The sequence below is a fragment of the Vitis riparia genome, chromosome 19 (assembly GCF_004353265.1).
Source record: "Vitis riparia cultivar Riparia Gloire de Montpellier isolate 1030 chromosome 19, EGFV_Vit.rip_1.0, whole genome shotgun sequence".
Lineage (NCBI taxonomy): Eukaryota > Viridiplantae > Streptophyta > Magnoliopsida > Vitales > Vitaceae > Vitis > Vitis riparia.
This window is the reverse complement of record NC_048449.1, coordinates 24,021,843-24,034,076: the sequence shown is the minus strand read 5'-3', so window position 1 is coordinate 24,034,076 and position 12,234 is coordinate 24,021,843. Positions and strand designations below refer to the sequence as shown.

The 12,234-nt window shown below is 31.9% G+C and overlaps 2 protein-coding genes across 2 annotated transcripts; one reads left to right on the top strand and one right to left on the bottom strand.

Annotated features, from left to right (window-relative positions):
* Positions 1-1,006: 1,006 nt before the first annotated feature.
* Positions 1,007-1,521, bottom strand: LOC117909682 (SKP1-like protein 1). Its single transcript, XM_034823781.1, has one exon. It carries the CDS (start codon positions 1,492-1,494, stop codon positions 1,036-1,038), a length of 459 nt encoding a protein of 152 aa, XP_034679672.1. The 5' UTR covers positions 1,495-1,521; the 3' UTR covers positions 1,007-1,035.
* Positions 1,522-8,680: 7,159 nt separating this feature from the next.
* LOC117908359 (SKP1-like protein 4) lies at positions 8,681-9,064 on the top strand. Its single transcript, XM_034821944.1, has one exon. It carries the CDS (start codon positions 8,681-8,683, stop codon positions 9,062-9,064), a length of 384 nt encoding a protein of 127 aa, XP_034677835.1.
* The last annotated feature ends 3,170 nt before the right edge of the window (positions 9,065-12,234 follow it).

Genomic DNA, 12,234 nt, shown 5'->3' with positions numbered 1-12,234 from the left:
GTGTTTGACAATCATTTTAAAAAGTATTTTTAATATTTTTAATATTTAAAAGATAAAAAAATTCAATGTTAGAAAGTAAAAATACTTTTCAAAATCACTATAAAATATATTCTAAATATATATATAATAAAAAAGATAACATATTCTTTTTCAATTATTAACTTTTTTTTTTTTTTTGTAAATAGGCCTATAAATTAGTTATATTTTTTTTGTATATATATTCTTCATAAAAAAAATAACGTAAAATAATTTACTAATTTTATTACCCCCATGAATCGCACCAAACACTCATCATAATAGATGTTTATGCTCAAGCCCTACTTAAATTAACTACTACCAACTACCTATCATGGAATATTCAATTCCAAACCCTGTTAATTGGTTATGATCTCCTTGGCTGTATTGATGTAACCAAACCTTGTCCACGCACAACTTTCATTGCCAACGGTGTAATACCCAACTTGACCTATTCCTCATGGTTTCATTAAGATCAATTGATCCTAAAGAAGAAAAAAAATTCTCAATTTTTCTTATGGGGTGATTGTTTTTGGAGAAAGAATCTCAAAATAATAATAATAATAATAATAATAATAATAATAAACGTATCTAAAAAGAAGGGAAACATTTATGTGAAGGAGTTTATTTGTCAATTATTTTTTATGATTTGACAAATAAAATGAGTATTTTTGGGAATAATTATATGAGTTAAAACCCATTTTTTTTATTATTTTCTTCCATAAAATATTTATTAAATTATGTTAAACACAATTATTATATCAATTCAACAATTTAAAAGTGTTGAATAAATTACAACTATATTATATAAAAACCAAAATCCTCATCTTTTTTCTTTAATATAATAATACATCCTTTAAAAACAAAATTCATTCAAAACTATGTCTTTCTTTCTGGCCAAAAAAATTTCCATCAATTCAAGTAACTTCTCATTTATAAATTTTCTAAAGAACCAAACAAAACTCTTTAAATAAAATAATACAATACCGAAACCCTAAAATACCTAAAACTTGACATAATTTATTCAAATGCCCATGCATTTTCTCCCCGAATCTTGGCCTCCTCCTCTTTTGTAAAATCGTTCTCAATCTTGAAAATCTCCCGAATCTGCTCGGGACTCTTCCCACGGATCATGTCAGCAGCCTTCATGCATATCAACTCAATCAACCCTGCTATACTCAAATAATTGGCTGCCATGAGCATGTCATACAAAACAGCTTGATCCACGTCCACGAACTCCATGTCCCACTTCTTCATCTCATCCACCTTCTTCTGATCCAATCCAGAGGGTTCCTTCGCATGCTTCTCACAGTACTCCATCACTTTAACCAGGGTTCTACCATTCACCTTTGGCAATAAAACTTCATCATCGCCGGTGTCTTCAACAACATTCTTGATAGTCTGGCATTGTAACGCCACTGCCTCTTCAACGGTGAAGATGTGGCCGTCAGAGCTCTTGAGGTTCACGGTTTTCGCCATTATACTCTCACAAGAATAAGTCGTATGGTTAAGAGGTGTGGTTTATATTTATAGATGGAAAAGAGTGATTTGTAATTAGAGTAGGTTTTCTATTTGGTTATTGTTATTACTTCCTTTTAGAATTAGGTTTCTAAATTGTAATTTTGGATATACTTTCCATTTTGTATTTTTAAAAGTAAAAAATAGTGGTAACTCCTACATCAAATATAACTCTAAAAGAATTTTTAAAATAGGCTAAAAAAAAATTGACGTATTGAAAAAAATAATTTAAAAATTTAAAATTAAAGGAATAATAATATATTAAAGAATATAATAAAATTTAGAGAAACATGAAAATATAAGAGTAAGTATATAAAAAAACCTTTCTAAAAAGGGAAAATATGTATTAAAAAAACCAAAGAAAAAGTGAGAGATATGAAAATAGAAAGCTTAGATTTTAGTAATGAATAAGAAAAGAATAATATGAATATACATACGGTTGAAAATATAGAAATTTTAGGTTGCTTACATGAGACTAATTACTTTATTTTTTATATTATTAATATTTAATGATTTTTCTTATTTAAAATAAAATAATTATTTCCATATTGTACAACCTTATATTATTTTCCATTAAAATTAAAATAATTAGTGAAAAAGTAATAAAGTAAAGAAATATGAAAAGATGAGGTTTGTAGAAATATGGAACAGATTTAGGAAAATCCTTTTAAACTGATAAAAATTTAATTTAAATATTATTTCAATTTTTTTTCTCTATATAAAAGAAGTAAATTTACTTCTTATAAAAATTAAAAATAAAATATATAAAAAAATTATAATAGAAGAATCCTAATCATACCGAGCGACTAAACAACTCAATGAAAAGCTAATATAACCATGAATCAATTTTCTCTCTCTCTCTCTCTCTCTCTCTCTCTATAAAAAAAAATTGAAAGTTTTGTTTCAACCTCTTATGCATTTTATTTGGTCTCTAAAGCTAAAAAAAAAAAAGATTTAATTAAGTGGCTAAAAGGCTTGAAACCTTTTCTCTATAATTTAACTCAAATAAATGTAAATTTAGTCCAAAAAATTTCAAATTAAATTAAAGTTGAATTGAGCCAATTTTAATCTAAAATCCAAAACCAATATTTTGTGATAACATTTTAGTAAAGTTAATAAAAAATTTATATTATAATAAATTAACTATAGCCGTGTTTTTATCAATTGAATGATTCCTTTTCACACTTATCCAAGCATGTGTAGAAAAATTAAAAATATATTTTTTTTTAAATAATTTATTTCAACAATTTTTATTTTGGAAAAATTGTGTTTTCCTATTCTAATAGGAATCAATAGAAAATAGGTCACTTGTTTAAAATTAAATCTATATTTTTTATTTTAAAATATTTAAAATTTATCCTTGCTATTAATTCCTAAATCCTCTATTCTCGCTCAAATTTCTAAACCATAGTTGTTGGGAAAAAGTTACATCATTTTAAAAAAAATAAAAATTATAGTATCTTTTGGTTTAATTAAAAAATTGAATAAATAAGAAGTAAATAAATAATTGATATTCAAAATTTATATTTATTTTTATATTTTTAATAATTAATAACAGAAATAAAAAGATAAGTGCCAATTTTGTTTTCAAATTTGAAAAAATCTAGTAAATATAGAAATGAAACATCAATATTTTGAAATTAAACTTAAAAATGAAAAAAAAATAATTTATCCTTTGACTTAAGATTTAATTTTTTATTTATAAATTGATTTATAAAGGTTTTTCATTAAAAAGAGAAATATGGAAAACTACATTATAATTTTCATTTGCAAAAATAAATAAAAAATCAATTGTTTGAATTGATTTTTAACTTAATTTTAAAAATAAGTAGTATATAATTAATTTTTCATATTTCATAATTTTTTAAATGCAACTTAAAATTAAAAACTCATAATGGTTTAATTTTTTTAAAAATATTTTAGAAAAATTTTCAATTATAAAAAGTGAAATACTATATAATTTAATATAGGGAACAAAGTTATGTAATATATTTTCAAATTTAACAAATTTGTATTATCATTACTTTGTAAAAAGATTTTTATTTATTTATTTGTTTATTTTTATCCTCTAGATCGTAAATGGGTGAAATCTCTAACATAATACCAATATTTCTCTTTAAAAATTATGATTTTGATTTTAACTTTACTTTCAACAAAAGTAAAAAATGGGAAACTATTGCAAGTCCTTAAAATTCTTTGTCAAATAAAAAAAAATAATAAGTCGATAAATTATTTATAATTATTTATAAAAGAATAATAATATAAGGGAAAATATGTATTGAAAAAACCAAGGAAAAGTTGAGAGATATAAAAATAGAAAGTTTAGATTTTAGTAATGAATAAGAAAAGAATAATATAAATATACATATTGTAGAACATATAGAAATTTTAGGTTGCTTACCTAAGACTAATTACTTTATTTTTTAATTATATTTTATTATTATTTTTTATTAATATTTAATGATTTTTCTTATTTAAAATGAAATAATCATTTCCATATTGTGCAACCTTATATTATTTTCCATTAAAATTAAAATAATTAGTGAAAAAGTAATAAAGTAAAGAAATATGAAAAGAGGTTCGTAGAAATATAGAACAGAATTACTTCTTATAAAATTTCAAAATAAAATATATAAAAAAGAATCCTAATTATACCGTGAGCCTAAAACCAAACAGAAACCTATTGTTTCCACAAAACAACCCAATTAGAAAACCTACCTGTGGACCCCGCATTTTGGCTCATGCGTTTCTTACTCGATGGCGAGCTCGATTTTCATTTTGAAAAATTGATTTTTATTGATTAAGAAAATGACTTAGAGTCGCCACTTATTTTTGTTTTATTTTTAAAAGGGTAAACAAAATAAAAAAGAAAAACCCTAAGTGCGACTCCTTATTTTAGAAAAGGTGATCTACGAAAAACCGGATCGGGCTCGGGGGTCAGATTGCTTATCGGGAAGGTACGGTAAATACCATAGCACCCCTTTAAGTCCCTAATAGTTGGGTCTCTACTAATAAAATGAAGTTGACGTAACAATTGATGAGGAAATCAATGGATACTCAGATCGATCATGCACATATGGGAATCAAAACACGCATAGAGAGTGATCAGAAAGAGAATGGATGCGTACCTGGACCGCGAACGAACAATGCGCTATCATAGAAATGGAGTCAGTGCACAATATAGAATACGAAACATATCACATGCATCACTAAACAGGGATTAACATTGTTCGAAGGAAAACTGGATTTTTGAAATTCATTCGAGAATCGGAATCTTAGAGATTATTTGAAAATTGGACTCTTAGGAATTAAATGTAAGAATGAGAATTTTAGAAATTAAATTTGAAAGAAAATTGGGATTTTGAAGAATTATTTGAAAGTTCGGGATTCTTAAGAAAAATTAAGTTACGCAAATTGGGATTATGGAAGTTAAATTTTGAAAGGGATTAGAATTGTAAGTTATTTAAGAAGTAGAAATTATGAAAGTTGATTTATAAAAAAATTGGAAATCTTAAAAATCATTCAAAGGCAGAATTTATAGAAATAATGAATAAAATAATAGTGATAATGATAATAATAAGTAGCAGGATAAATACGGGAATTGGAGCATGGGAGATTGAAAATTAAGTTCGGAGATAGGACAATTGGAATTTTAGATAGCTAAAATTAGAAATCAGAATTTTGAAGAATTAGACTTTAATGATTGAGATTTTTAAGAGAAATAAATGGGTAAGTATGGAATAATGCTACTAATTGATCAAAACGATATTGGAACGGATGAAAGTGGATAATGAGATTTATGAGATTAAAAATTAAATTTGAAATATTGAGATTTTTAAAAGGAACAAATAAATAAATGCAGAATAATGTTACTAATTAATAAAAAACGATAGTTGGACGGATGAAAGTGAATAGTGAGATTTGTGAGATTAAAAATTAAGTTTTGAAAGATTGAGATTTTTAAAAGAAATATAGAATAAATACAGAATAACGTTACTAATTAATCAAAAACGATATTTGGATGGATGAAAGTGAATAGTGAGATTTGTGAGATTAAAAATTAAGTTTTGAAAGATTGAGATTTTTAAAAGAAACAAATAGATAAATATAGAATAACGTTACTAATTAATCAAAAACGATATTTGGATGGATGAAAATGAATAGTGAGATTTTGAAAATTAAGTTTGAAAGTCGGATCTCTGAATAATTGAACTCCAATTATTGGAATTTTTAGAAGAAAGAAATAGGTAAACGTGGAATTTATAATAACGATAACAAAGATGATATTTAAATGAATAAAAGTGAATGGTGGAATTTTTGAGTCTAAAGGTTAAATTTGGAAATCCGGTTTTGAAGAATTGAATTTTAATGATTGAAATAAATAAATAAACAAATATGGAATAATGATACTAATTAACGAAAATAATGTTTAAACGAATAAAAAAAGAATAGTGGAATTTTTCTAATTGAAAATTTGAATTAGGGCGTTGGATTTTGAAGAATTAGACTTTGAATAACTAAATAAACATGGGATAATAATTCTAATTGATGAAAATAAGATTTAAACGAATACTTGAAGAATTAAATTAAGGCGTGGGATTTGTTTTTGATGAATTAGACTTTGAATAACTAATAAATACGGAATAATGATTCGATTTATGAAAATAAGATTTAAACAAGTATTTGAAGAATTAAATTAAAACATGAGATTTTTGAAGGATTGGACTAGATAGATAGGTGAACATAGGATAATAATTCTAATTGATAAACATAAGATTTAGACGAGTATTTGAAGAATTAAATTAAGACATGTGATTTTTTGATAGATTAGACTTTGAATAAATAATAAATACGAGATAATGATTCGATTTATGAAAATATGATTTAAACAAGTATTTGAAGAATTAAATTAAAACTTAGGATTTTTGAAGGATTGGCATAGATAGATAGGTGAATATAGGATAATAATTCTAGTTGATGAACATAAGATTTAAACGAGTATTTGAAGAATTAAATTAAGACATGTGATTTTTTTGATAGATTAGACTTTGAATAAATAATAAATACGAGATAATTATTCGATTTATGAAAATATGATTTAAACAAGTATTTGAAGAATTAAATTAAAACTTAGGATTTTTGAAGGATTGACATAGATAGATAGGTGAATATAGGATAATAATTCTAGTTGATGAACATAAGATTTAAAAGAGTATTTGAAGAATTGAATTAAGACATGTGATTTTTGAAGGATTGACATAGATAGATAGGTGAATATAGGATAATAATTCTAGTTGATGAACATAAGATTTAAAAGAGTATTTGAAGAATTAAATTAAGACATGTGATTTTTTGATAGATTAGACTTTGAATAAATAATAAATACGGGATAATGATTTGATTTATGAAAATATGATTTAAACAAGTATTTGAAGAATTAAATTTAAAACGTAGGATTTTTGAAGGATTGGCATAGGGCCTTTCATCCACACGAACTGGGCCTGGGCTCCAACTCAAGCCCAAGTCCAATGTCTTCATGGGCAAGCCTAATACAATCATCCATCACAAACTTGGGCCTAGTGCCCCAACTCAAGCCCAAGTCCAAAGATATCAATGGGCAAGCCTAAGGCACCCAATGCCTTCACAAACTTGGGCCTTTCATTTGGGTCCAGCCCATTAAAGCCCAAATCCATTCTCATCTTCTCTTTGGGCCATTCAGCCACATGCTCTTTTTCTTCACCTCAGGAGACGACGACGAAGAAGAAAGTGGAGGTGAGAGAGGCATTGCCGGAGGTCCTCGAAGTTGGTCCAAGCTGCAAACTTTCCGTGCCGCCTCGATTACCGCCACCTATGCCGCGTTCGTCGTCGTGTTCCAATGTCGGCGCCCGAAAGCAGAGCCAACAGCTGCGGCCTAGTGTCAGCGTCCGAGGTGGAGCCAGCAGCTGCGGCCTTTATAGGCGCGCGAGGGGCATCCTCTTCCGGCTGATGTCGACGGCGACATTCGAGGGAGGAGTCATCTTTATCCTGGTAGTACACCGACTGGTGGTATCCAAAGGAAGGTGGCAAACACGGGGGGGAGGGGGGGGGGGGCTCTTCCGGCTGATGTCAACGGCGACATTCGAGAGAGGAGTCATCTTTATCCTGGTAGTACACCGACTGGTGGTATCCAAAGGAAGGTGGCAAACACGAAGGGGGGGGGGGGGTAGAAAGGTGGTGAGTTCATGTGAGATGAGTCGTTGGCGGTGAGAGTAAAGGCTGGTGAGACGAGTGGCGAGGTGTTGGGATGGTCACCCGAGTTCATGGAGAATGAGAAGCAGGTAGAGGGCATAGAATCAAGGATATTAAGCGGTATGGTTTAATAGGAAATGAGTATGGAAAAGGTAGTCATATTTGCATGGCTCCCATGCACAAGGGTGGATGAACTTGAGGTGCTAGTAGAAACATTGGAGAGAGCTTCGGGAGGAGCCATGCATGGCGTACTAGGGATGAGGCAAAGGGGTAGGGGATCTGATGTGAACCAAAGCAAAAGGGACGTGCCCATGCGCAGAGAAGGGAAGTTTCTACTCCTTGGAGCTCATACAACTAATGGGATCCAAGAGCAAAGATGGCCATAACAAACGAGAAACTCATGCAAACCAAACAACATGCATACATTGGCAAGATATATGGAGGAATAATAAGCAGCCAAATCAATCAACAAGCCTATAATATTCATACTTGTGGAAGTATCTCTCCAGAAAAAGCCCACAAGACTCTAAGTTTGCTCCACAAAAATCCGTCTGTCTCCCACCTTCCAGTTCAGCCCTCTCCTCCAAATCTCCCCTCTATTTCTATCGTCTTTCGCAAACCACTCCTCCGCTTCCCTGTTCACCAGTCAACAAGCATGGCTTCCCAACCACCCACCTGCAGCTGCACGTCCATGCCTAGAGAAGGGATCAAGCCTCCAGCTGGGGGTCCCCTACCCCTTCTAAAAATATAATGGAAAGTCCTGAAAAATCAACTCCCCGGGCCCTCACCACCAAAGGGGGTCTACACTACCATAACCATGAATCAATTTTTTTTTTCTCTTTCTCTGTATATATATATCAATATAAACCCACACCACTCATCTTTACTACCATTTTTTTCCTCTGAAAGTTTTCCAACAATGACCAAAATCGTGACCCTCAAGAGCTCCGACGGTCAGACCTTTGCCGTGGATGAGGCGGTGGCGTTGAAGTCTTCAACAATCAAGAACATTCTTGAAGACATTGGCGTAGTTGAGAACAACGCCGTTTCTATGCCATCGGTGGATGGCAAAACCCTTGCTAAAGTGATCGAGTACTGCAACAAACACGCGAAGGAGCCCAGCGGATTGGATGAGAAGGCGGAAGTGGATGAGATGGAGAAATGGGATGCCGAGTTTGTGGACTTGTTGGATCGAGAGTTTTTGTTTGATATAGCCTTGGGCGCTTATTTTCTTAATATACGAGGGTTGATTGATTTGACATGCGGGAAGATAGCTGACATGACGAGTTTACAGCCAAAGTAGTATTTCTTTGGAAAAAAAAAAACCCAAACTAATCCAGTTTTCAAACTATTTGCCAAAATACTCTTTTGAATCCACATCAGCAATCCACGTCAACAAGCCATCTTCGTCAAACTTGTTTTTTTACTTTGGAGACCCAATTTTTTCCCGAAATCAACAATCCAGAAAGTATTCTCTTCTCTGCGGCTCCACCATCTGCGGCTCCATTTTCTCTCCTCACCGGCTGTGGCTCCCACCAGCAGCTCCACCAGCAGCTAGGTAAATTTTTTTCGGGTTCATGAGTTTTTTCCCACTCATTTTCCTTATCTTTCTCACCAACCAAACAGAGGAAAACAAGTTGTTTTGAAAATTTTAAAAATCTCAAGTTGTTTTCAATTTCATAGCTATCCAAAAAACTTGAAAAACCCTTTCCTCCACCTTGTATTCCTCTTATCTTGGAACCCGAAAAACCCTAACCTTTGTTTATTTGTTATTTGATTATTGTTAATAACATACCCTATTATTATTATTTGTTATTTCATTACAAATTGATGTTATTAGTAATGATTTATATTGTGTAATTTTGTGGTTAAAAATGAAATTGATTTGATTTTTTTGGCTTCTTCTATAGGTAAACTATGTCTAATTTATCGGTGGCAATAGTTTGTTTTTGTAATTGGAAAATGGTGAGAACACAGACTGATGTTGATTATGTTGGGGATAGAGTTGTGGTTGAACCTATTGATGTGCCTCTTGGGACAACATATGAACAACTGTTGGAAATGATATACTCGGTCACTGACATCAATAAAGAACATTTTCGATTAATACTTAGTTGTAAGTATCCTATGAAAGAAGGGAATAAATTCCAACCTTGCCCAGTAAAGAATGATAGTGGTGTAGCTCGAATGTTAGAAATGCATAACAGATTTGGGATGGATGAAGTTGAGTTATTTGTTGAACAAGTACCTATTGACTTACAAATGAATTCACCAATTAGTAATTGCATGCCTTTGTTAGTTGGTGAAAATGATGGTACTAGTAATGTTCAAAATCCATTTACTTTTGAGCATAGATCAGAAGAGGATAAGGAAGACGAAGAAGGAAGACAATGTGATGATGACAGTGTAGGAGCCGATGATGTTCATAATGATGATAATCAAGATAGGGAAGGTAGCTCGCCTTTTTTAGCTGTTCGTGAGGCAATTGAAAGAGAACAAATGAGATATGTGGTTGTGGATGGGGAATGATGTAACTTGTTAAACAATCCAAATACAGAGGATTTAGATGACCCAATTGAATTATCTCCAATGCAATATCATTTGGCAACATCACCACAGTTTGAAAATGTTGAAAACATTGGTCATGTTGTGTCAAGTGAATGGACCGCATGGGGAAACACTCTTATGGGACATCCAACTGGAGAGTTTATAGTTGGACAAATATTTAATTCCAAAGGAGATTTGCAACATGCTGTAAAGATGTACTCTATTAATTCGCACCAAGAGTATATCGTTTTGTCATCCACAAAGAAATTGTTGGTCCTAAGATGCAAGAAAGCTGAACAGTCTCAATGTCCTTGGAGACTATGTGCTACAGTTGTTAAAAGGACATCTTTATTTGAGATCAACAAATATAGTAGCCCACACACATGTGTCGATCCTTGCATGAACCAAGATCATCATCAGTTAGACTCAAACCTGATAGCCGCCCATATAGAGGGAATGATTAAGACACAATTCACACTTTCAATGGCTGCCATTCAAGCAAGTGTTGTAGAAAGATTCGGGTACCATATCTCATACACTAAGGCTTCGAAAGGCAAGCGTAAAGCATTAACTAATTTGTTTGGTGATTTCTATAAATTATACGCTAAACTGCCACATTTTTTTGGTGCCTTAGAGCAAGCCAATCTAGGATGTGTTGTAATTTCTAAAACATTCCCAAAAAATATGCGAAATGAAGAGGTATTTCAGCGAGTCTTTTGGGCATTTCATCCTTCCATAGAGGGCTTCAAGCATTGTCGTCCTGTGTTAACTATTGATGGTACACAATTGTATGGGAAGTATAAGGGCACTGTAATGATTGCCATGGGCTGTGATGGAAATAATCAATTGTTTCCTCTTGCTTTTGCATTAACTGAGGGTGAAAATGTTGATAGTTGGGGATGGTTTTTGGCATGTATTAGAAATCGAGTAACTCAAAGGAGGGGTCTTTGTGTTATCTTTGATCGTCATCCGGGCATTATGGCTGCGTTTGCTGATGTTTATCTTGGTTGGTCTGAGCCAAATGCATATCATCGAATTTGTATGCGCCATCTTGCTAGCAACTTTATGACTCACTTTAAGGACAAATGCTTGAAACAACTTTTATGCAGAGCCGCCTTAGAAACTAACGTAGAAAAATTCAACATGCATATGGAGACAATTGGGAGAATCAATCAAGACACACTCAGCTGGTTGGAGGCTATTCCCTTTGAGAAATGGGTACTATCACATGATGGAGGTCGACGATATAGCATAATGACTACAAACATGTCAGAAGTGTTCAATAATGTGCTTAAAGGGGCACGAAGTTTCCCTATCACCGCATTTGTTCAATTGACATTCTATCGAGTTAATAGTTACTTTGCTGTAAGAAGAGAACATGGTGCTAGTCGACTTGCTTCAGGTGAACAATACACTCCTTATGTTGATGCTAAGATTAATGCAAACGTTGTTAAGGCAGGTTCTCATGAGGTTGTTTTGTATGATCACTTCCGAGGACTGTTTCATGTGAAGGCCAGTAGGGGTAGTAAAAAGACATCATCTGGTGGAAGAACACATCGTGTTAACCTACGTGAGCATGGATGCACATGTGGCAAAACACTCATATATGGATTCCCATGTAGTCATATTCTAGTGGCATGTCATTTTCGTTCAATTGATTTTAGGTCATTTTTTCAACATTATTACACTATACAATCGTACTTTAGCACTTGGGCACCACTGTTTAACCCCATACACAATGAGTACGAGTGGCCACCATATGTTGGTCCAGTTATTGTGCCTGCAGATTCAATGAAACATGTGTCAGGTGGATGACCTAAATCTACTCGTTTGCACAATGAAATGGATGTTAGAGAAGGTAAAACCTCAGTTACATGTGGTTTGTGCAAACAAAGTGGTCACAATCATCGTTCTTGTCCAAATAAG

Bases quoted from the DNA above. Each gene is read 5' to 3' on its own strand.
- LOC117908359 (XM_034821944.1), top strand. From the start codon at position 8,681: ATGACCAAAATCGTGACCCTCAAGAGCTCCGACGGTCAGACCTTTGCC.
- LOC117909682 (XM_034823781.1), bottom strand. From the start codon at position 1,494: ATGGCGAAAACCGTGAACCTCAAGAGCTCTGACGGCCACATCTTCACC.